This window comes from Tachyglossus aculeatus, chromosome 6, assembly GCF_015852505.1.
Source record: "Tachyglossus aculeatus isolate mTacAcu1 chromosome 6, mTacAcu1.pri, whole genome shotgun sequence".
Taxonomy (NCBI): domain Eukaryota; kingdom Metazoa; phylum Chordata; class Mammalia; order Monotremata; family Tachyglossidae; genus Tachyglossus; species Tachyglossus aculeatus.
In genome coordinates, this window is record NC_052071.1 from 60,599,219 (window position 1) to 60,624,481 (window position 25,263).

The 25,263-nt window shown below is 51.4% G+C and overlaps 1 protein-coding gene across 1 annotated transcript; it reads right to left on the bottom strand.

The window, feature by feature from the left end:
- Positions 1–3,040: 3,040 nt before the first annotated feature.
- On the bottom strand, positions 3,041–21,646 carry LOC119929996 (putative P2Y purinoceptor 10). The gene is made up of 2 exons (XM_038748401.1): positions 21,569–21,646; positions 3,041–4,131 (listed from the first exon to the last, which is right to left on the bottom strand). The coding sequence occupies exons 1-2, from the start codon at positions 21,582–21,584 to the stop codon at positions 3,059–3,061; spliced, it is 1,089 nt and encodes a 362-aa protein (XP_038604329.1). The 5' UTR covers positions 21,585–21,646; the 3' UTR covers positions 3,041–3,058.
- Between the last annotated feature and the right edge of the window lie 3,617 nt (positions 21,647–25,263).

Genomic DNA, 25,263 nt, shown 5'->3' on the forward strand with positions numbered 1-25,263 from the left:
CCAAGGATGGGTGTGTATCTGCGGACCTGGTCAGGGGTGTTTGTGGCCTCGGCCTGGCAGTGGGCATGTCCACAGCCTTGGCTCACTAAAAGCAGTGGGTGCGCCTGCCGTTTCTGTGTGCCACCAGCTGGTCTGCAGACTTAGCTTAGCACCTGGGATGGTCAGCTGCAGCCTCACTCCAGCTCTGGCAACGGGGATATGTGTAGCCTCGGCCCGGTACCAGCTGTGGTCTGCGGGCTCAGTCTGGCATTGGCACCAGTGGTGGGCACGTCTGCAGCCTCCATCTAGCACTCGTGGTGAGCAGGTCTGCAGCCTCGGTCCGGCATGGGCAGAGGCATATCTGCAGACTCAATCCAGCTCCGGGAGTGGGCATGTCTGGAGCCTCAGTCCTGCCCCGATAGCAGGCGTGTCTGAGGCCTTGGTCTGGCACTGGTGGTGGGCATGTCTGCAACCTCAATCCAGCACCGGCAGCGGGCTCACCCGCAGCATCAGTCCGGTCCCGACAGCAGGTACGTCTGCCGTCCTAGTCTGGCACTGGCAGCGGGTATGTCCAGAGCCTCGGTCTCGCACCAACTAGTCTGAAGTCGCATCCCAGTGCTGGCAGTGGGCTCGTCTGTGGCCTCAGCCAAGCACCGATAGCTCAGATGCCATGTATTGGGCCTCTGGGCAGACGCCAGCTTCCCGCTCGGTCGGCTTCCTGGTCACACTGTGCTGTGCAGCGTGGCTGCTGTCCCGCACACATGACTCGACTGAACATGCAGAGTTATGGCTTGGTGTTAGAATGGTTTAATTTTACTTATTCTGACAACTTGACACCTGACTCCATGCTCTGTTTTGTTGTCTGTCTCCCACTTCTAGACTGTGATCCCGTTGTTGGGTAGGGACCGTCTCTACATGTTGCCGACTTGTACTTCCCAAGCGCTTAGTACAGTGCTCTGCACACAGTAAGTGCTCAATAAATACGATTGAATGAATGAATGAATGAATGAATGGTTGTCCAGTCCGTGACCACGTCATTCTGACCACAGCTCCTGGAAACCCTTAGGAGTGACCCACCCACGGCTGCCTGACCCACCGCCTGGATGAGCCAGCTGATTGGCCCAGTCTAGGAGGTGAGAAGGGGAGTGTGGCTCAGTTGGAGAGCACAAGTTGGTTGTTGTCAAAATCAGATGGAGCGCTGACCATCCCAGGAGAATGGGGACATGGGGTACTGTGACAGCTAAACAGGCACCAAGGCTGTTCCAAACAACCCAAGCCCAGGGGCTACAAAGGAGCCAGACAGGTGGACTGGGAGTCCCACAGACAGGCAGACAGGTGGACAGACCACCAAACAGATGGACAGGCTGCCAGGCAGACAGACGGATGGGCCAACAGACTGGCCAATGAACAGGCAAGCAGACAGGTGGACAGGCAAGCAGGTAGCAGGCCCCCAGGCAGATGGACAGGCAAGCAGATAGCTGGCCTCCAGGTGGACAGACTGGCAGGCCAACCAGCAGGCAGGCAGATGGGTGGACACGTAAGCAGGTAGCAGGCGGCCAGGCAGACAGATGGACAGGCCAACAACCAGTTAGGCAACGGGTGGACAGGCAAGCAGACAGCAGGTCACCAGACAGGCAGATAGATAAAAGTAATAATAACTATGATATTTGTTAAGCACTTACTATGTGCCAGGCACTGCTCTAAGCGTTGAGGTGGATACATGCAAATCAGGTTCCCTGGCAGGGCTCCCACACTCCGCTGCCGAGAGAAGGAAGGCAACGGGCCCGTGGACATGTATGTGCATGCACACACACACATACACACACATATACATGCTCTCGCAGAGCCAGGCCCCCAGACACACCCATACCCCCCATGCTTACAGGCATACCAACTCACACACACCATGCCCACAGAAGCACTCACACAAACCCCATAAAGACATGCAAATTTCCACACATCGTGCCTGAAAGCACCCCACACCCCCACACACAGACATACCAGCTCTCATACACCATGCCTGCAAGCACACCCACACACTCACACATGTCTGCACACACCATGCCTGCAAACACACCCACACTCACACATGCCTGCACACACCATGCCCTCTGACATCCACACACCCCATTTTCCTGCAGACACACATACACGCACACTTCGATATATCCATGCCCAAAGATACATCACGCAGACAAACACAGCACAGTGTTGCAGAAACACAAACTGTAGTGCACCCACACCCGCAGACACACTCATGCATAGCCCCAACCCCTCACCCCTGCAAAGCCACAAACCCTGGTCCACCATGCCCTCAGTCACAGGCAGATGGGCTCAAAAACACACACACACACACACACACACACACTCCCTCCTTCTCCCCCCTCACCCAGGGCACACCTGTGGATATTGTCCATCATCAATTGTATTTATTGAGCGCTTACTGTGTGCAGAGCACTGTACTAAGCGCTTGTCCAGCGACAAGCCCTACTTCCAGGGCCTTTAGAGTTGTTGACAGGGAATGTGTCTGCCAGCTCTCCTAAGCGGCCAATACAGTGTCCTGCAAGCAGTAAGTGCTCAGAGAAGCAGTGTGGCGTAGTGCATAGATAACTGGCTTGGGAGTCAGAAGATCATGGGTTCTAATCCCAGCTCCACCACTTGTCCGCTGAGTGACCTTGGGCAAATCACTTCCCTTCTCTGTGCCTCAGTTACTTCATCTGTAAAATGGGGATTGAGACCGTGAGCCTACATGGGACAGGGATCGTGTCCAACCCGAGTTGCTTGTATCCACCCCAGCCCCTTTTAGACTGTGAGCCCACTGTTGGGTAGGGACTGTCTCTATGTGATGCCAATTTGTACTTCCCAAGTGCTTAGTACAGTGCTCTGCACATAGTAAGCGCTCAATAAATACGATTGATTGATTGATTGATTGATTGGTACAGTGCCCGGCACATAGTAAGCACTTAACAAATACCATAATTCATATTATTATTAGTAGTAGTAGTAAATATGATTGATGACAGTCCAGTCAGTCCCCAGAGAAAGGTGCATTGGAGATGACTTTAATTGGAAGTGTGGACTAAGGCGGAGCGGGAGTTGGTTTGGGTAGGTGGAGCCCGTCGGGGGTCCGGGACGGCGGGGCCTGGGGGACGGCCATCCAGGAGTGGCCAGGGGTCGAGGGTCGCCTCCAGAGCAGGCGGCGGAACTGGGCGGTGGAGAAGTAGTAGACGAGGGGGTCGAGCCAGCAGTTGAGGCCAGCGAGGCCCAGCGAGGTGGCGTGGAGGGTGAGCGCGACGCGGACAACGGCGCAGTCGGAGAAGAAGCCTCTCTTGGCCAGCAGGAAGAAGGGCAGGCTGAGGTGGTACGGAGTGAAGCAGACGGCAAACACGGCGGCGCACAGGGCGAGCATCCGCAGCGCCCGGCGCGGGTCACCGGGGCCGTGCGGGACAGGCGCGGGGGTCCCCCTCAGGCAGCGCCGCGCGCACCACGTGCCGCCGGTGATGACGGCCACGGGCAGCACGAAGCCGCCCAGCTCGGCTGCGGTCAGCAGGCCGGCCGCCGCGGCCGGACCCAGAGGCCGGAGCCCCAGGTCGGAGAAGCAGGCCCCGGCGGTGCGGAGGCCCGGTTTGGCGGGCTGGGCGGCCCGCAGCAGGGGCAGGGGGAGGCAGGCGGCCCCCACGGCCACCCAGACGGCGCCGCTGATGGCCACGTCGTAGCGGCGCCTCCAGCCGCGGGCGGCCAGCGGGCGCGCCAGGAAGAAGCAGCGCTGCAGGCTGATGCAGGCCAGGAAGCAGATGCTGGCGTACATGTTCAGGTATTTCAGGTAGAAGCAAAAGAGGCACAGCGAGGGCGGGAAAGGCCAGTGGAGGTTGACGTAGTAGTAGATGCGCAGGGGCAGCGACAGCACGTGGGCCAGGTCGGCCACCGACAGGTTGACCATGAAGATGACCGCCTTGTTCTTCTGGCGGACGAAGCGGCACAGGACCCACAGGGCCGTGCTGTTGGCCAGCAGCCCCGGGATGAAGACCACGGTGTAGGTGGCCGCGTAGAGCGAGGGTAGGAAGGCCACCTGCATGTCGGAGCACTCGTCCTCAGAGCCGTTCGGGGCATTCCCACCCACGGCGGGGCTCGTGGGGCCGGGAGGGCCGTCGCCTATTGGGGGAATGACAGGAGGTGGCCTGGGCTCACCCGACTGGGCTGGGCATGTTTTCTCGACAGCCTACATGGAGACAGAGCGGGCCTCGACGGGGACAGAGCCGGTCTTGATGGGGACAGCGGAGGCCTCGTTGGGACAACGTAAGCTTGTCGTGGCCGGGGAATGTGTCTGTTTATTGTTACATTGTACTCTCCCAAGCGCTTAGTACAGTGCTCTGCACACAGTAAGTGCTCAACAAATACTATTGAATGAATGAATGGGAGCATCGACAGGGAGAGAGGGGGCCTTGAGTGGGACAACGCGGGCCTTTTTAGGAACTGCGCGGGCCTCACTGGGGGCAGTGTGGGTCTCGAGGGTGACAACGGGAGCCTCCTGCGGACTGCTCACCCCCTCTGGGCCCGGGGGAGAGGGAGTGAAACCCCAAAACGGTTTGTGCGCGAAGCGTCAGCCCTGAGTGAGTTCTTCGGCACACATTTTCTTTAAAGTTAGGGGTTTTTTTTCCACAAGAATATCTTCTCCACGGCGGAGCAGAGCTGGGTGTGTCTCTGCCCCTAACGAGGAAGGTCGAACTTCCTTAAAATGATAAGGTCCTTCCTGCCTCTCTCCTTCCCTCCACCTCCCCTCTCCATCCCTGAGTCTTCCCCATTACCCAAAACAGACCATCCAACATCCCTGACTCTCCCCTCTCCATTCCTGACTCTCACTCAGAGATCCAACATGGACTATCCCAAACCACTGACTCTCCCTTCTTTGTCCTTGACTCTCCCCAGTGACCCATAATGGACTATCCAACACCTTTGAGTCTCCTCCAGGGACCCAGCCCAGATGCCCCCAGGCCCCCTCAGGGACCCAGGACGGACCATCCAACACCACTGACTCTCTCCTAGAGGCCCACCATGGACCATCCAACACCTCTGACTCTTCCGTCTCTGTCCCTGACTCGTCCCATTGACCCAAACTGGACTATCCAACATCGTTGATTCTTCTCCAGGGACCCAGCACAGATTCCCCAAAACTTCTGACTCCCCGTGGGACCCAGCATGGCCCATTCAACACCCCTGACTCTCCCCTAGAGACCCAGCATGGACCATTCAGCTCCTCTGACCTCCTCCTCTCCATCCCCGACTCTCCCCCAGTGACCCAACACAACCCACCCAACATCCCAGCATGGAGAAGCAGGGTGTAGTGTATACAGCATGGGGCTGGGAGTCAGAAGGTCATGGGTTCTAAGCTCGGCTCTGCCACTGCTCTGCTGTGTGACCTTGGGCAAATCACTTCACTACTCTGTGCCTCAGTTACCTCATCTGTAAAATGGCGATCGAGACCATGAGCCCCATGTGGGACAGGGACCGTATCCAACTCGATTAACTTGTATCCACCCCAGTGCTTGGTACAGTGCCTGACACACAGTAAGCGCTTAACAAATACCATAATTATTATTAATCATTATTATTATCCCATCCATTTCCCTCTCCATCCCTGACTCCTGCCCAGTGATCTATCACAGACCATCCAACACCCCTGACTCTCTCCTCTCCATCCCTGCCTCTCCCCCAGTGACCCAGAATGGACCCCCCGCCCCCAACATCAGTTCCTTCAGTTGGAGAATTTAGTTCAGTAACTGTTCCCCCCACCACCCCAACAGGGAAGGTTTAGGAATTCATTCATTCAATAATATTTATTCTTTCATTCAATCGTATTTATTGAGCGCTTACTGTGTGCAGAGCACTGTACTAAGCGCTTGGGAAGTACAAGTTGGCAACTTATAGAGACAGTCCCTACCCAACAGCGGGCTCACAGTCTAGAAGGGGGAGACAGATAACAAAACAAAACACATTAACAAAATAAAATAAATAGAATAAATATGTACAAATAAAATAAGTAAATATAGTGAGAGCTCACCTCCTCCAGGAGGCCTTCCCAGACTGAGCCCCCTCCTTCCTCTCCCCCTCCGCCCCCTCCCCATCCCCCCGTCTTACCTCCTTCCCTTCCCCACAGCACGTGTATATATGTATATATGTTTGTACATATTTATTACTCTATTTTATTTGTACATATTTATTCTATTTATTTTATTTTGTTAATATGTTTTGTTTTGTTCTCTGTCTCCCCCTTCTAGACTGTGAGCCCACTGTTGGGTAGGGACCGTCTCTCTATGTTGCCAACTTGGACTTCCCAAGCGCTTAGTCCAGTGCTGTGCACACAGTAAGCACTCAATAAATACGATTGAATGAATGAATAATAAATAGGTACAAACAAATATACATTCATTCAATCGTATTTATTGAGCGCTTACTGTGTGCAGAGCACTGTACTAAGCGCTTTGGAATTGGAATTGGAATAAGGTGAGGGCCCCGGAGGGTCTGAATAATAATAATAATAATGGCATTTATTAAGCACTTACTATGTGCAAAGCACTGTTCTAAGCGCTGGGGAGGTTACAACGTGATCAGGTTGTCCCACGGGGGCTCACAGTCTTCATCCCCATTTTACAGATGAGGTAACCAAGGGCTCAGTCCAGTGTTCTGCACACAGTAAGCGCTCAATAAATACGATTGGATGAAAGAATGAGTGATTTCCCATCTCTGGGAAATGTTGCCAATTTGTACTTCCCAAGCGCTTGGTACAGAGTATTGCCACTCTGCACACAGTGAGCGCTCAATAAATACGATCGATGATGAGGATTTCGGGATTCCTCTACTATTGTCATTGCCCACAAGGAGGCGCATCGAGGCCGAAATTCCTTCCTGTGACTTCCTAAATGACTGAGTTTTCTCACCGGGAAAAGTCGGCGGCCGAAGCCCTTCGGGCCCGCTCCTCATCGTCTTAACGGGAATCCAGCATCCTGGCCACAGGTGAAGGCCGAGAGGCTCATTTCCAGACCCAGCTCCTACCTTTTAAGTCAATCAATTAATTTTCTTTTGTTTTGTTTTCGAGTAGCCACTGAATGCAGAAGCATTGTGGCTCAGTGGAAAGAGCACGGGCTTTGAAGTTGGAGGTCACGGGTTCAAATCCCAACTCGGCCAACTGTCAGCTGTGTGACTTTGGGCTTCTGCATCAGGCAGAAACTCCTCACCCTGGGCTTCAAGGCTGTCCATCCCCTCGCCCCCTCCTACCTCCCCTCCCTTCTCTCCTTCTCCAGCTCAGCCCGCACCCTCCGCTCCTCTGCCACCGCTAATCTCCTCACCGGGCCTCGTTCTCGCCTGTCCCGCCGTCAACCCCCGGCCCACGTCATCCCCCGGGCCTGGAATGCCCTCACACCCAACATCCGCCAAGCTAGCTCTCTTCCTCCCTTTAATAATAATAATAATAATAATAATAATAATAATAATAATAATGTTGGCATTTGTTAAGCGCTAACTATGTGCAAAGCACTGTTCTAAGCACTGGGAGGGGTACACAGTGATCAGGTTGTCTCATGCGGGGCTCACAGTCTTAATCCCCATTTTACAGATGAGGTAACTGAGGCTCAGAGAAGTTAAGTGACTTGCCCAAGGTCACACAGCAGACGTGGCGGAGCCGGGATTCAAACCCATGACCTCTGACTCCAAAGCCCGAGCTCTTTCCACTGAGCCACGCTGCTTCAAGGCCCTACTGAGAGCTCACCTCCTCCAGAAGGCCTTCCCAGACTGAGCCCCGTCCTTCCTCTCCCCCTTCTCTCCCTCTCCATCCCCCCCGTCTTACCTCCTTCCCCTCCCCACAGCACTTGTATATATGTAGATATGTTTGTATGTATTTATTACTCTATTTTATTTGTACATATTTATTCTATTGATTTTATTTTGTTAATATGTTCTGTTTTGTTCTCTGTCTCCCCCTTCTAAACTGTGAGCCCACTGTTGGGTAGGGACCATCTCTATATGTTGCCAACTTGTGCTTCCCAAGCGCTTAGTACAGTGCTCTGCCCACAGTAAGTGCTCAATAAATACAATTGAATGAATGAATGAATTCTCTGTGCCTCAGTTACCTCATCTGTAAAATGGGGATTAAAACTGTAAGCCCCCCCGTGGGACAACCTGATCACCTTGTAACCTCCCCACTGCTTAGAACAGTGCTTTGCACATAGTAAGCGCTTAACAAATACCATCATTTTTGTTATTATTATTGCTTGGGGGAGTACAGCAATCAATCAATCACAGTTATTTACGGAGCACCTACTGAGTACAGAGCACAATACTAAGCGCTGGGGAGAGTGCAATACAATAGAGTTGTTAGTCAATCAATCAATCAATCGTATTTATTGAGCGCTTACTGTGTGCAGAGCACTGTACTAAGCGCTTGGGACATACGGTCCCTGGCCTCAGGGAGTTTCTGGAGCGTTGGGGGAGACGGGCAGGTGCAGAGGACCTACAGGATGTAGGAGCAGGAGGAAGAGCTAGGGGGGAAAACACGGTGGGGGCACCAGGGTGCAGCCACTCGGACAACCTCAGAAGGAACTTATTTATTTATTTATTTATTATTTATTTAACGACATTTATTAAGCGCTTACTATGTGCAAAGCACTGTTCTAAGCGCTGGGGAGGTTACAAGGTGATCAGGTTGTCCCACGAGGGGCTCACAGTCTTAATCCCCATTTTACAGAAGAAGGAACTGAGGCCCAGAGAAGTTAAGTGACTTGCCCAAAGTCACACAGCTGACAAGTGGCGGAGGCGGGATTTGAACCCATGACCTCTGACTCCAAAGCCCGGGCTCTTTCCACTAAGCCACGCTGCTTCTCTACTTATCATTATTGTTATTATTATTAGCACTCAATCACCTTGCCCCCTCTACCTTCCTTCCTGATTTCCTATTTCACCCCAGTCTGCACACTTCTCTCCTCTAGTGCCAACTTACTCTTCCTCCCTTCAAGGCCCTGCTGAGAGCTCACCTCCTCCAGGAGGCCTTCCCAGACTGAGCCCCTTCCTTCCTCTCCCCCTCGTCCCCCTCTCCATCCCCCCCATCTTACCTCCTTCCCTTCCCCACAGCACCTGTATATATGTATATATGTTTGTACATATTTATTACTCTATTTATTTTACTTGTACATATCTATTCTATTTATTTTATTTTGTTAGTATGTTTGATTTTGTTCTCTGTCTCCCCCCTTTTAGACTGTGAGCCCACTGTTGGGTAGGGACTGACTCTATATGTTGCCAATTTGTACTTCCCAAGTGCTTAGTACAGTGCTCTGCACATAGTAAGCGCTCAATAAATACGATTGATGATGATGATGAACTTACTCACTGTCTTCAATCTCATCTATCTCGCCACTGACCCCTTGCCACATCCTGTCTCTGGCCCAGAACACCCTCCCTCTTCACAACCGACAGACGATCACTTTTTCCACCTTCAAAACCTCAGTGAAGGCGTGTCTCCTCCAAGAGGCCTTCCCTGACTAATGCCTCATTTCCTCTTCTCCCATTCCCCTCTGCGTCAGCCTTCCGCTTGGATTCACACACTGTATTCACCCCGCCCTCAGTTCCACGGCACTTATGTACAGATCCGTAATTTATCCATTTCTATTTCAGAAGCAATGGAGATGGTTGAAGTGCGCTGGGTTGAATTGTAGAGAAGCAGTGTGGCTCAGTGGAAAGAGCACGGGCTTGGGAGTCGGAGGTCATGGGTTCAAATCCCTGCTCCGCCGCTTGTCAGCTGTGTGACTCTGGGCAAGTCACCTAACTTCTCTGTGCCTCAGTTACCTCATCTGTAAAATGGGGAATAAGACTGTGAGCCCCTCGTGGGACAACCTGATCAATTTGTATCCTCCCCAGCGCTTAGTACAGTGCTTTGCACATAGTAAGCACTTAATCAATGCCATTATTATTATTATTAATGTTTGTCTCTCCCTCTAGACTGTAAACTCACTGTGGGCAGGGAACGTGTCTCCCAACTTGGTTATATTGCACTCTCCCAAGCACTTAGTGCAGTGCTTTGCACATAGTAAGTGCTTAATAAATGCCATTATTATTAATATTAATGTTTGTCTCTCCCTCTAGACTGTAAACTCACTGTGGGCAGGGAACGTGTCTCCCAATTTGGTTATATTGCACTCTCCCAAGCACTTAGTGCAGTGCTTTGCACATAGCAATCGCTTAATAAATGCCATTATTATTAGTATTAATGTTTGTCTCTCCCTCTAGACTGTAAACTCATTGTGGGCAGGGAATGTGTCTCCCAACTTGGTTATATTGCACTCTCCCAAGCACTTAGTGCAGTGCTTTGCACATAGTAAGCGCTTAATAAATGCCATTATTATTATTATTATTAATGTTTGTCTCTCCCTCTAGACTGTAAGCTCATTGTGGGCAGGGAACGTGTCTCCCAACTTGGTTATATTGCACTCTCCCAAGCACTTGGTGCAGTGTTCTGCATACAATAAGCACCCAATAAATATAACTGATTGGTTGATTATAATTATATTTATTACATGCTTACTATGTTTCAACCAGTGGCTAGGTATATGAGGGTAAATCAGTGCCAGAATGGATGGCCTGTGACTGGAAAGGACAGCTGGCTAATGGGGTGATGTGACCAATAGTCCAGAAAGACCCCGTGGAGGTAGGGGGGAGCCCCAAGACCCTTGGAAATCATTCATTCATTCATTCATTCATTCAATTGTATTTATTGAGCACTTACTGTGTACAGAGCACTGTACTAAGCGCTTGGGAAGTACAAGTTGGCAACATATAGAGACAGTCCCTACCCAACAGTGGGCTTACAGTCTAAAAGGGGGAGACGGAGAACAAAACCAAACATACTAACAAAATAAAATAAATAGAATAGATATGTACAAGTAAAATAAATAAATAGAGAAATAAATATGTACAAACATATATACATATAACACCCACACTGAGGTCTGGAGAGGGCAGGGTGTTGGGGGGCAAGAGAAGCAGCACGGCATAGCGGATAAAGCACGGGCCTGAGAGTCAGAAGGTTATGGGTTCTAATCCTGGTTCCGCCCCTAGTCTGCTGTGGGACCGTGGGCAAGTCATTTCACTTCTCTGTGTCTCAGTTACGGCATCTGCAAAATGCAGATTGAGATTGTGAGCCCCACGTTGGACAGGGATTGGGTCCAACCCACTTTGCTTATATCCACCCCAGCACTTAGTACAGTGCCTGGCACACAGTAAGTGCTTAATAAGTACTACAATTATTATTATAAAAGAGTGTAGGTGTGGGGGGGGGGGAGGGTGTGAGGGTGAGGGGCAGGAGAATAATAATAATAATAATGATGGCATTTATTAAGTGCTTACTATGTGCAAAGCACTGTTCTAAGCGCTGGGGAGGTTACAAGGTGATCAAGTTGTCCCACGGGGGACTCACAGTCTTAATCCCCCTTTGACAGATGAGGTCACTGAGGCCCAGAGAAGTGAAGTGACTTACCCAAAGTCACACAGCTGACAAATTGGCAGAGCAGTCACACAGATGACAAATTGGCAGAGCCGGAATTTGAACCCATGACCTCTGACTCCAAAGCCCGGGCTCTTTCCACTAAGCCACGTTGCTTCTTCTAGACTGTGAGCCCGCTGCTGGGTAGGGACCATCTCTTGATGTTGCCAACTTGGACTTCCTAAGCGCTTAGTCCAGTGCTCTGCACACAGTAAGCGCTCAATAAATACAACTGAATGAATGAATGAATGAATGAACTCTGACTCCAAAGCCCGGCTCTTTCCACTGAGCCATGCTGCTTCTTCTAGACTGTGAGCCCGCTGTTGGTAGGGACTGTCTCTCGATGTTGCCAACTTGGACTTCCCAAGCGCTTAGTCCAGTGCTCTGCACACAGTAGGCGCTCAATAAATATGATTGAATAAATGAATGAACTCTGACTCCAAATAATAATAATAATAATAATAATGGTGGTATTAGTTAAGCACTTACTACGTGCAGAGCACTGTTCTAAGCTCTGGGGAGGTTACAAGGTGATCAGGTTGTCCCACAGGGAGCTCATCGTTTTAATCCCCATTTTACAGATGAGGGAACTGAGGCCCAGAGAAGTGAAGTGACTTGCCCAAAGTCACACAGCTGACAGTTGGCAGAGCCAGGATTTGAACCCATGACCTCTGACTCCAAAGCCCGTGCTCTTTCCACTGAGCCACGCTGCTTCAATGTGTGTGGGGGGGGAGTAGAGCGGGAGGAGGTGTGTGTGTGAGGATGAGGAGGGAAAGATGGTGTGAAGGTGAGGGGCAGCAGGGTGGTGAGTGGGAGGGGAAGGAGGGTGTTAGGATGAGAGGGAGCAGGGTGAGGGAGGGGAAGGAGGGTGTTGGGAAGCAGCGTGACCCAGTGGAAAGAGCCCGGGCTTTGGAGTCAGAGGTCATCGGTTCAAATTCCGCTCCGCCACTTGTCAGCTGTGTGACTTCGGGCAAGTCACTTCACTTCTCTGGGCCTCAGTTCCCTCATCTGTAAAATGGCGATTAAGACTGTGAGCCCCACCATGGGACAACCTGATCACCTTGTAAACTCCCCAGCGCTTAGAGCAGTGCTTTGCACATAGTAAGCGCTTAATAAATGCTATTATTATTATTATTAGGATGAGAGGGAGCGGGGGGAGGAGGGAGGGTGAGTTTGAGAAGGAGGTATGAGAGAAAGGCAAAGGTGCCCGGGCGCGATTCCGGCGTGTCCAGTACTGGAAGCGTGAACTTTCACTGATCCTAGTGCTTGTCTGCAGGACAAGCAGACAGCCGTCCGAGGGGGCCCTCACGGACGCTGTCTTGGACACCCCCGACACTTTAGAAAAACACGACCTAGCGGGAAGAGCACGAGCCTGGGGGGCAGAGGACCTGCATTCTAATCATGCATTCTGGGGATTGGCTTCTAATCCCGGCTCTTCCACTTGTCTGCTGTGTGTCACTTCTCTATGCCTCCTCTACCTCACCCGTTAAATGGGGATTGCGATTCTGAGCTGTGTGTCACTTCTCTATGCCTCCTCTACCTCATCCGTTAAATGGGGATTGCGATTTTGAACCCCACATGGGGCAGGAACTATGTCCAACCTGATTTGCTCGTATCCACCCCAGCACTTGGTACAGTGCCTGGAATACAGTAAGCATTTAGCAAATACCATTATTATTATTATTATTATTATTATTATTATTATTAGTCCAGCCCCACCACTTGTCTGTTGTGTGACCTTGGGTAAGTCGCTTCACTTTGAAGCCGCAGCGTGGCCTAGTGGATAGAGCCCGAGCCTGAGAGTCAGAAGGTCATGGGTTCTAATCCCGGCTCTGCCACTTGTCTGCTGTGTGACCTTGGGTAAGTGACTTCACTTCTCTGGGCCTCAGTTACCTCTTCTGTCAAATGAAGATTGAATATCTGTTCTCCCTCCTACTTAGGCTGTGAACTTCTTCTAGATTGTGAGCTCGTTGTTGGGTAGGGACCATCTCTATACTTTGCCGATTTGTACTTCCCAAGCGCTTAATACAGTGCTCTGCACACAGTAAGTGCTCAATAATTGAATGAATAAGTTGGACAGGGACTATGTCCAACCTGATTGTTCAGTGGAGAAATAGGTACAAGATAGAATGCTCAGTCTACGGTAAATACTTAATAAATACCACAATTATTATTCATTCATTCATTCAATCATATTAATTGAGCGCTTACTGTGGGCAGAACACTGTACTAAGCACTTGGGAAATACAAGTTGGCAACATATAGAGACGGTCCCTACCCAACAGTGGGCTCACAGTCTAGAAGGGGGAGACAGACAACAAAACAAAACTTGTAGACAAATGTTAAAATCGTCAGAATAAATAGAATTATAGCTATATGCACATCATTAACAAAATAAATAGGATAGTGAATAATGTACAGGTAAAATAAATAGAGTAATAAATCTATACAAATATATCCAAGTGCTTTGGAGAGGAGAAGGAGGTAGGGCCGGGCGGGGGTAGTGGGGGACAATGGAGAGGAGGAGAGGAAAAAGGGGGCTCAGTCTGGGAAGGCCTCCTGGAGGAGGTGAGCTCTCAGTAGGGCTTTGAAGGGAGGAAGAGGGCTAGTTTGGTGGATGTGTGGAGGGAGGGCATTTCAGGCCAGGGGAAGGACGTGGGCCGGAGGTCGACAGCGGGACAGGCGAGAACGAGGCCCAGTGAGGAGGTTAGCGGCAGAGGAGTGGAAGGTGCAGGCCGGGCTGGAGAAGGAGAGAAGGGAGGTGAGGTAGGAGGGGACGAGGGGATGGACAGCCTTGAAGCCTAGGGTGAGGAGTTTTTGCTTGATTTGTAGGTTGAGAGGCAACCACTGGAGATTTTTGAGGACGGGAGTGACATGCCCAGAGTGTTTCTGTGCAAAGATAATCCAGGCAGGGGAGTGAAGTATAGACTGGAGCAGGGAGAGACAGAAGGATGGAAGATCAGAGAGGAGGTTGATGCAGTAATGCAGTCGGGATAGGATGAAAGATTGAACCAGCAAGGTAGCGGTTTGGAGAGGAGAGGAAAGGGCGGATCTTGGCGATGTTGTGGAGGTGAGACCGGCAAGTTTTGGTGACGGATTGGATGTGTGGGGTGAATGAGGGAGTGGAGTCGAGGATGACACCAAGGTTGCGGGCTTGTGAGACGGGAAAGATCGTAATCAATCAATCGTATTTATTGAGCGCTTACTGTGTGCAGAGCACTGTACTAAGTGCTTGGGAAGTACAAGTTGGGTGTGGTGCCGTCTACAGTGACCGGAAAGTCAGGGAGAGGACAGGGTTTGGGAGGGAAGATAATGAGTTATAGATGGCGGGCAAACATCCAGATGGAGATGTCCTGAAGGCAGGAGGAGATCCGAGCTTGGAGGGAGGGAGAGAGAGCAGGGGCGGAGACGTAGATTGATTACGCAGGAGCCTATCCATGTAGTGGTTAATTATCTGTTTGTGGAATCGTTAGTTTTCAGTTTTTGTACGAACTCTCACACATTTCCTGCGAGGTGTTAGTCAACTGGTGCATGTTTGTCTCTGGCATGAGGTTGTAGGGCACTCGAGGGCAGGGAGGATTGTCATCATCAGCATTCAGTGCTGTGTACAGAGCACTGGGCTGGACGCCTGCCGTGTGCAGAGCACTGGACCAGGAGTTCCCTGTGTGCAGAGCGCTGGACTGGGTGCCCACTATACGCAAACTGTTTGGACCAGGCTCCTGTTGTATGCAGAATGCTGGACTGGGCCCCCCCCCGCTTTGTGCAGATGCCTGTTATAATAACCATTTTAATGCACATTTGTTGAGCTCTTACTAGAATAATAAGCTTTGGCATTTGTTATTAGGGCATCTACGGGCTAAGGGATGGTGGCTGGTTCCTTCTGATCTGAGAGCTGTCCAGCACACCCCACTTCGGGCCTACCCCTGGGATGCCCCCCTGCACCCCTTAATAATAATAATAATAATAATAATAATAATAATAATAATGGCATTTGTTAAGTGCTTACTATGTGCAAAGCACTGTTCTGAGCACTGGGGGGGATACAAAGTGATCAGGTTGTCCCACGTGGGGCTCACAGTCTTAATCCCCATTTTACAGATGAGGTAACTGAGGCTCAGAGAAGTTAAGTGACTTGCCCTAGGTCACACAGCAGGCAGACATGTGGCGGAGGCGGAATTAGTACCCATGACGTCTGACTCCCAAGCCCGGGCTCTTTCCACTAAGCCACGCTGCTTCTCTAACAACTCTTACAACTCTTCCCACCTCAACCCCTCAGGGGTGAAGCTGTCAGGCGCCTCAGGGCCCACCCTGTCACTGCTCATGGCCTAGGCCACAACCCCCACCCTCCTCTGCTGCTGCTCCCGCCTCTGCTCCCGTCTCTGCTCTCACCTCAGCTCCCACCTCTGTTCCCACTTCTGCTCCGCCCAGCTCCCACTTCTGCTTTTACTTCCGCTCTCACTTCTGCTCCCACCTCTGCTCCCACCTCTGCTCCCACCTCAGCTCCTACCTGCTGCTCCCACCTCTGCTCCCACCTCAATTCCCACCTGCTGCTCCCACGTCTGCTCCCACTTCTGTTCCCACCTCTGTTCCCACCTCTGCTCCCACCTCTGCTTCCACTTCCTCCCCTACTTCAGCTCCCACTTGCTGCTCCCACCTCGGTCCCTACTCCCAATTCTACTCCCACCTCTGCTCCCATTTTCTGCTCCGACTTCTACTCCCACCTGCTGCTGACCACTCTGCTCCCACCTCTCACCTAGTGCTCACCACCCTGGCCGCTGCAGTCAGCATGGGTTCTGAGCAAAAGCCCAGTCCACAAAAGCCCAGTTCACCTGCTGTTTGCTGCTCCCACTGAGGCCTGCAGCCCCAGTCTGCCCTCCCCTCCCCCCTCCCCCAACCTGCACCCACCACTGGGGTTGTGGTTGGTGGGGAGGGCTGGGGGGGATGTTCCCCTACTACCGGGAGCCACAGGCTGGGGTCTCTGTGAGGCCATGTCTGATGTAAGAACCTCACAGGGGCAATAATAATAATAATAATGGCATTTATTAAGCACTTACTATATGTAAAGCACCATTTCTAAGCGCTGGGGAGGTTACAAGGTGATCAGGTTGTCCCACGTGGGGCTCACAGTCTTAACCCCCATTTTGAAGATGAGGTAACTGAGGCACAGAGAAGTTAAGTGGCTTGCCTAAAGTCACACAGCTAAGTGGCGGAGCCTGGATTTGAACCCATGACCTCTGACTCCAAAGCCCATGCTCTTCCCACTGAGCCACGCTGAGGTGGGGAGAGTGGTGCTACAGAGGATGCCCATGGTCCCCCTTCTCCTGGCTCAGCCCCGAGGCCTCGGTTTGAAGTGCGGAAGTGCTTCTGTGGCCGGGCTGGCAGAATCCTCCTCGCTTCTCCTCACCTACAGAAGCAGTGTGGCCTAATGAATAGAGCACGGGTCTAGAAGCCAGAAGGTCATGGGTTCTAATCCCAGCTCCGCCACTTGTCTGCTGTGTGGCCTTCCCTTCTCTGGGCCTCAGTTCCCTCATCTGAAAATGGGGATTAAGGCTATGAGTCCTATGTGGGTCAGGAACTCTGTCCAACCTGATTTGCTTGTATTCACCCCAGCACTTGGTACAGTGTCTGGCACATAGTAAGCACTTAACAAATACCACTATTATTGTTATTATCCGGGGACTCTTGGTAGGGATGGGGGTGGAGTGTGGTCGCTTGGCAAGAATACAAGCTGGGCCTAAAAGAACCCAGGCTCTAGTCTCGGCCTAGCCAGTTGCCTGCTATGTGGCTTTGGACACGTCACTTTACCTCTCTGGGACTCCATTTCCACATCAGTTCAAAGGCAATAGGCCCCAGACCACCCCAACCCCCAGCCCGTCTTCAGAGCCGTCCAGAAAAATCAGATCCACTAGTTAGACTGGTGTCCGTGACCTCGGATCCATCCACAGCACTATGTCCACATCTCTTCTTCATTTCTATTAATGTCTGTCTCCCCCTCTAGACTGTAAGCTCCTTGTGGGCAGGGAATGTGTCTGTTATATTGTTGTATTGCACTCTCCCAAGAGCTTAATACAGTGCTCTGCACACAGTAAGTGCTCAATAAATATGAATGACTGAGTGACTGACTAGATTGATGGGCCAACTCCTTGTTTCCTGGTTCCAGTTCCTTATGAGAGTGGTCAGTTGCCAGTGGTGATTCACTTCTGCCTCCTATTCCCATTATTGGTATGCCCTGTGTCTGCTGCTCTCTGCAGTTGGGCTGCAAACTCCTGGAGGGCAGGGACCACATCTGTCTATTCTACTATTCTATTTATTTTGTTAGTGATGTGCACAAATAAAATAAATCCTCCCTGTCCCCATCTCCCCTGCCTTACCTCCTTCCCATCCCCACAGCACCTGTATATATGTTTGTACATATTTATTACTGTATTTTACTTGTACATATTTACTATTCTGTTTATTTTATTTTGTTAATATGTTTTGTTTTGTTGTCTGTCTCCCCTTTCTAGACTGTGAGCCCACTGTTGGGTAGGGACCGTCTCTATATGTTGCCAACTTGTACTTCCTAAGCACTTAGTACAGTACTCTGCACACAGTAAGCACTCAATAAATACGAATGAATGAATGAATGAATGAATGAATAAAGCTTTAATTCTATTTGTTCTGACGATTCTGACACCTATCTACATGTTTTGTTTTGTTGTCTGTCTCCCCCTTCTAGACTGTGAGCCTGTTGTTGGGTAGGGACCGTCTCTATATGTTGCCGACTTGTACTTCCCAAGCGATTAGTACAGTGCTCTGCACACAGTAAGCGCTCAATAAATACGATTGAATGAATGAATGAATGAATCTGTCATATCTATGGAACTCTCCCAAGCACTCTAGTATAGCACGGCACAGCAGGCGTTCAGTACTTCCGTACGGCCTTTCATGCAGCTGGCAGCTGGGAGAGCATCCCTCTGCTGTACGCAGAATGCTGTGCTGAGCACCTACTGTAGGCAGAGGGCTGTATCGAATATCTGGTGTGGGCAGAGAGCTGCACTGAGCACTCTGATGAGCTCGTACTGCAGGCCCAGACTGCACTGAGCACTGTACTGGATGCCTGCTGCAGGCAGAGCCACTGTAGTGGGTGCCTGATGTGGGCAGAGATCTGCACTGAGCACTCTGCCGGGCTTCTGCTGCAGGCACAGGCTGCACTGAGCACTGTTATGGGCATCTGCTATGGGCAGAGATTGCACTGAGAGAAAACACTGTGCCCCCTCTTACCTCACCTCACTACTCTCCGTCTACAACCCAGCCCACATACTTGGCTCCTCTAATGCTAACCTTTTCACTGTACCTCCATCTCCTCTATCTCGCCGCCCACCTCTCCCCCACGTCCTGCCTCTGGCCTAAAACACCCTCCCTCCTCATATCTGACCGACAATTACTCTCCCCCCTGCTTCAAAGCCTTATTGAAGGCCTTCCCTAAGCCCTCCAAGAGGTCTTCCCTGATTAAGCTTTTCCTCTTCTCCCATGCCCTTTAGCATCGCCCCGACTTGCTCCCTTTATCCATCCTCCATCCCAGCCCCTCAGCACTTATGTACATACCTGTAATTTGTTTATTTATGCTAATGTCTGTCTCCCCTTCTAGACTGTAAGCTCGTTGTGGGCAGGGAATGTGACTGTTTATTGTTATATTGTACTCTTCCTACTGCTTAGTAAAGTGCTCTGCACACAGTAAGCGCTCAATAAATATGATTGACTGGCTGACAGAACTGTGCTCAACACTGTAATAATAATAATAATAATAATAATGGCATTTGTTAAGTGTTTACTATGTGCAAAGCACTGTTCTAAGCACTGGGGAGGTTACAAGGTGATCAGGTTGTCCCACGGGGGGCTCACAGTTTTAATCCACATTTTACAGATGAGGTAACTGAGGCACAGAGAAGTTACATGACTTGCCCAAAGTCACACAGATGATACTTGACGGAGCCAGGATTTGAACCCATGACCTCTGACTCCAAAGCCCGTGCTCTTTCCACTGAGCCACGTGCATGCTGTGTGCAGAGAGCTTCTCTGACCTTTGTACTGAACATCTGCTGCAGAAGAGCACTGTGTCAAGTCTCTGCTGCCCTCGAGGAGTTTTTGCGTTTCAGATTTTGTCACCTATACACTTGGGTCCATATCCCCTAAGCACTTTGGATATTCTCCCACCCCTGCCCCAACAGCACTTGGACATGTATCCTTACAAAATTTCTCTTCCCCTACCTGTAACTTATTTTAATAGCCGACTCCCCTCACTGGATTGGAAGCTCCGAGGGGGCAGGGATCGTGTTTACCAGCTCTATTGTACTCTCCCCAACTTAACAGTGCTGGACACACAGGAAGCGCCCAATAAATACCATGGATTCATCGATTGATTGCATTCTAATGGGGAAAATGAGCCGACAGAGATTGTGCAATGGAAAGGTGAAAAAGAGGAGTTCCAGGTGACAGAAATCTGCAAGTAGGTGGGCCACGACTGGATGGTGGGAGGAGTAATCAGGGAAGGCCTCCAGAAGGCGGTGCCCCTGTGGTCACTGGGGTGGCCGGAGCCTGTCATGTTTCCCCTAGAGACATCCATCGCCTCGGCCGGGTCGTGGCTGTGATTCATGGTCACACGGAACCCCCTTCTCTCCTTCTCCAGCCCAGCCCGCACCCTCCACTCCTCTGCCGCCAAACTCCTCACTGTACCTCGTTCTCGCCTGTCCCGCCATCGATCCTCGGTCCACGTCCTTCCCCTGGCTCAGAATGCCTCCCTCCGTATGTCCACCAAGCTAGTTCTCTTCCTCCCTTCAAAGCCCTACTGAGAGCTCACCTCCTCCAGGAGGCCTTCCCAGACTGAGCCACCTTTTTCCTCTCCTCCCCCCCATTCATTCATTCATTCATTCATTCAATCGTATTTATTGAGTACTTACTGTGTGCCAAGCACTGTACTAAGTGCTTGGGAAGCACAAGTTGGCAACATATAGAGACGGGCCCTACCTCCTTCCTCTCCCCACAGCACTTGGATATATTTGCACAGATTTATTACTCTATTTATTTTACTTGTACATATTTACTATTCTATTTATTTTGTTAATGATGTGCATACAGATGTAATTCTATTTGTTCTGACGATCTTGACACCTGTCTACATGTTTTGTTTTGTTGTCTGTCTCCCCCTTCTAGACTGTGAGTCCGTTGTTGGGTAGGGACCATCTCTATATGTTGCCGACTTGTACTTTCCCAAGTGCTTAGTCCAGTGCTCTGCACACAGTAAGCGCTCAATCAATACGATTGAATGAATGAATGAATGCACCCCGAAGGCTCGCCTTGCCCCCCGGCCCTGGGAAGGGTCAAGGGGCATCCAGTGTCCCCGGCTTGGCGGCTCTGTACAGGCCGATTCTCTGCTGGGGGGTCTGCTTTCGGCCCTTCCCGGCCTTGCATTAATTCATTCATTCAATCATATTTGTTGAGCGTTTACTGTGTGCAGATCACTGTGCTAAGCGCTTGGGAAGTCCAAGTCGGCAACATATAGAGACAATCCCTACCAAACAATGGGCTCACAGTTTAAAAGGGGGAAGACAGACAACGAAACAAAACACGTAGACAGGCGTCAAAACTGTCGGAACAAATAGAATTACAGCTTTAAGCACATCATTAATAAAATTAGAGAATTTTAATTTAATTAGAGAAGCAGCGTGGCTCAGTGGAAAGAGCATGGGCTTTGGAGTCAGAGGTCGTGGGTTCAAATTCAGACTTTGCCAATTGTCAGCTGTGTGACGCGAGAGCGGAGCCAGCCCGCCGCCCCGCTGGGAGAAGTGGACCCTAATAATAATAATAATGATAATAATGGTATTTGTTAAGTCCTGACTATGTGCCAGGCACTATACTAATCGCTTGAGTGGATAGAAGCAAATTGGGTCGGACACAGTCCCTTTCCCACATGGGGCTCACACTCTCCATCCCCATTTTACAGATGAAGGATCGGAGGCCCAGAGAAGTAAAGTGATTTGCCCAAGGTCACACAGCAGACAAGTGGCTAGAGGCCAGCGTTACCTGCGGGTGGGTTCATTCTTCCCCGAGGCCCCTGGCGGCGTGGGTAGCAGGTTGGAGGGGGGTGTCCTGCGCCCTGGAGAGGGGTTCCCTGGGCTGATCCTGGGCTCGCGGCCGCCGCACGACCATCTGCAGGGAGACAGAGAGGCTCCGGGAGGAAGCGGCAGACCGGAAAACAGGAAAGGAAGCCGTCTGAGCGCCTCGTCCAGACAACGGGCCGCCCATGGTAGTCATCGTTTCCGGGCTGTGGCCACCTCTGGCCTGGGTGGCCGGCCGCCCCCATCCACTGGCCAAAGCTCGGCGTCCCCTAGCCACAGTTAACTCCGGAGAGACTGGGCCTCCCCACCCAGAACCCTCCCAAACAGGAGAGTGGAGTGGCAGAGCCTGGAGGGGCTCCCCTGGCCTGTCCCGGGGTCATCAGCCTCCCTCGATGCTCTTTCCCCTCTCCTGCTTCCAATCGCCCCTCCGGAGGGCAATTGTTGTCCATCCCCATCCCCTCAAAGGGTCCCCTGCTTCTCCAGGAGTCCCTGGTGGTCAGCCAATGTTCCCCACCCGTCTCCCGGGGCCACCTTGCTGGGCCTGAATTTTCAGTTGGATGTGGGGAAAGGAGGCCAAAGATCCAGGCTGACCAGTCCAGGCTGAGGCTCTGACCTCCAGGATCCTGAGGGAAGCCAAGTCAGTGATGACTGGTGGGCACAAGGACAGATGGGCGGGACAGAGAAGAGTATTCCCAGCCATCCTGTTCCTTGAGATGACCTTCATTGTCTGCTGGTGTGCTCTAGTGTGTGCGTATGTGTCTGCAGTTGTGAGTAAATAAATAAATAATGATGGCATTTGGTAAGTGCTTACTATGTGCAAAGCACTGTTCTAAGCACTGGAGGGGGGGGATACAAGGTGATTAGGTTGTCCCATGTGGGGCTCACAGTCTTCATCCCCATTATCCAGGTGAGGGAACTGAGGCCCCGAGAAGTGAAGTGACTTGCCCAAGGTCACACAACTGACAAGTGGCAGAGCCGGGATTAGAACCCATGCCCGGGTTCTTTCCACTGAGCCACGCTGCTTCTCTATGTAGGTATATAGGTATGAGTGTGTAGGAATGTATTTATATGTGAATAACAATAATAATAATAATAATGGTATGTGTTAAGCACTTTCTATGTGTCAAGCACTGTACTAAGCGCTGGGGTAGATAATCAGGTTGGGCACAGCTGCTGTCCCACATGGAGCTCACAGTCTTAATCCCCATTTTACAGATGAGGTAACTGAGGCACAGAGAGGCCCAAGGTCACACCGCAGACAAGTGATAGACCCGGTTTTAGAACCCAGGTCCTTCTGACTCCCAGGACCACGCTCTTTCCACTAGGCCATGCTGCTACCCTAATCTTGCATGATGTGCATAGGTGTGACTGTGGACGTGTCTGTTGTCATCTTCCGGCCAAAGAAGTCTCACACACACACACACACACACACACACACACACACACACACATATGTGTGCATACACATGGATGGTTGTGTGTGTGCCCACACCAGCGTAAGAATGTGAGTGCACTGTTTTTGTGAGCATGAGTGTATATATGTGTCATAGTACGTGGATGTGTGTGTGTGTGTGTGTGTGTGTGTGTGTGTGTGTGTGTGTTGGGGTGTGTACATGGGAATTCCCCTACTTCCTCCAGAGGTCACCAGGATTTTCCTAGGAGTGTCCCATCCCATTCCAGGCCTATTTGTGTCAGGTTTCCGTCCTGTTGCCGCTGTGGTGAATGTCTGGCTTTGCTCTGGAGGCCCCTGGCAGGTAGGTCCAGGTAGGGAGCAGCCCCTCCCGCCAGGCTGTGGATGGAATCCATGCCTGGGGATAAAGGGCTGCCTCCAGCTGCCAACATTTGGGTGCCGGCCCTGGCCCAGAGAGCCCCACATTTCCTGGCTTCCCAAGACAGGCAGGCACACGTCACCGGAGCTGAATCTCCTGGTCCGTGGTCTGGCCCTGCCTCCACTAGAGGCCATGAGCAGCGGGCTGAAGAAGGAGAGGATCAAGGCTGAGTAAAGTTGGTCTCATAGGGGCTGTAATTCCCCCCGTCCACACTACTCCCAGCATTTGGGCGGACCAGGCAGCCTGTCCTCCTGTGGTCCCTGCAGAGTGGGTCAGAAGTCTGAAGGCACAGGAGGCTGGTGAGGCCTCCAACTCTGGTCATGTGTTAGGTGGCTGTGGGAGGCAGCAATCTCCACCCCACCTCGAGGCCAGAGAGAGTGCCAGGACGGGGAGAGAGGGAGAAGGCAAAACGGGGGGAAATGGAGGCTGGGAATTCCCCAGTATTCTGGGGGGCTTTGGGATTACGACTCCCTGAATTCTGAGGGGCTTAAACTGGGCACAGACTGAGCGTGTTCAAACTTGGGGCAACTCCGTGAGGTTGGCAGTGAGCCCGAACAGCTTGGGGTGAGAATGGGGTCAGTGTGGGGAAATCAAGCAGCCCAATTGTGACTCGTGTCCAGTCTCTAAAAGTCCTGGGGTTGATCACCAGGGTCAGCCTGGATGCTAAAAGGGGGTCAGCGTTTGCCCCGTGAGGGCTCTGGTGGTCCACCCAGATGGCTCACCAATCAGTCAATTAATGGCATTTATTGAGTACTTCATCATCATCATCAATCGTATTTATTGAGCACTTACTATGTGCAGAGCACTGTACTAAGCGCTTGGGAAGTACAAATTGGCAACATATAGAGACAGTCCCTACCCAACAGTGGGCTCACAGTCTAAAAGAGTGGGCTCACAGTCTAAAACTCTAGAAGTACTTACTTTGTGCAGAGCACAGGACTAGCTCTTGCTTGGGAGAGTACAGTGCAACAGAGTTGGCAGATATGTTCCCTGCCTACAATGAGCTTAGGGTCTAGTAGTTATAATTCTAATAATTGTGGTATTTGTTAAGGGCTTACTATGTGCCAGGTACTCTACTAAGCACCGGGGTAGATAAAAGGTAATTGGATTGGACACAGTCCCTGTCCCACATAGGGTTCACAGTCTTAATCCCCATTTTCCAGATGAGGTAGCTGAGGCCCAGAGAAGTGAAGTGACTTGCACGAGGTCACACAGCAGACAAGTGGCAGAGCCGGGATTAGAACCCGAGTCCTTTTGAGTCCCAGGCCCGGATTCTACCCACTAGGCCATGCTGCTTCTCTAAGTCTAGAGCACATGGTACCCAGGTGTCCGCAATGCTTCTGTCCTTTCCGAAGCTCAATCTTGCCTCGGATTCGGGAGGGCATGGGGGCTGGGGAGTCCCGGGGGCCAGTCTCACGGTCGGGGCCAGGGATGGCTCCCTGGGACTCATGGCATCCCCTGAGGAGTCCCCGGTCAGAGCTACAAAACTCCTCTGGACCTAGCAACCCCTGGGGCTCAGGCCCATGCAGCTTCTGACCGAAGGGTGGAGGGGGAGGGGTCATGTTTGGTCGGTTACTTTCAGAAAGCCCTTCTATTTCCTGTGGAGGACGGGGCAGCCTCGGCATCAGGATGTGGTGGGTGAGAACTTGTTGTATTAACAGTTACTTGGGTTTGGGGTAATTATCATTCTGTTTCCATGCCACTTCAGAGTGGGCCGTTTTCCTCTAGGGTTGTTCTAGGATTGTTTTCTTTGTGTGCTAATCTGTCTTTGCAGTTTTGTGGGGGAGCCAGGGGTGTTGGATGGTCCGTGATGGGTCACTGGGAAGACTCA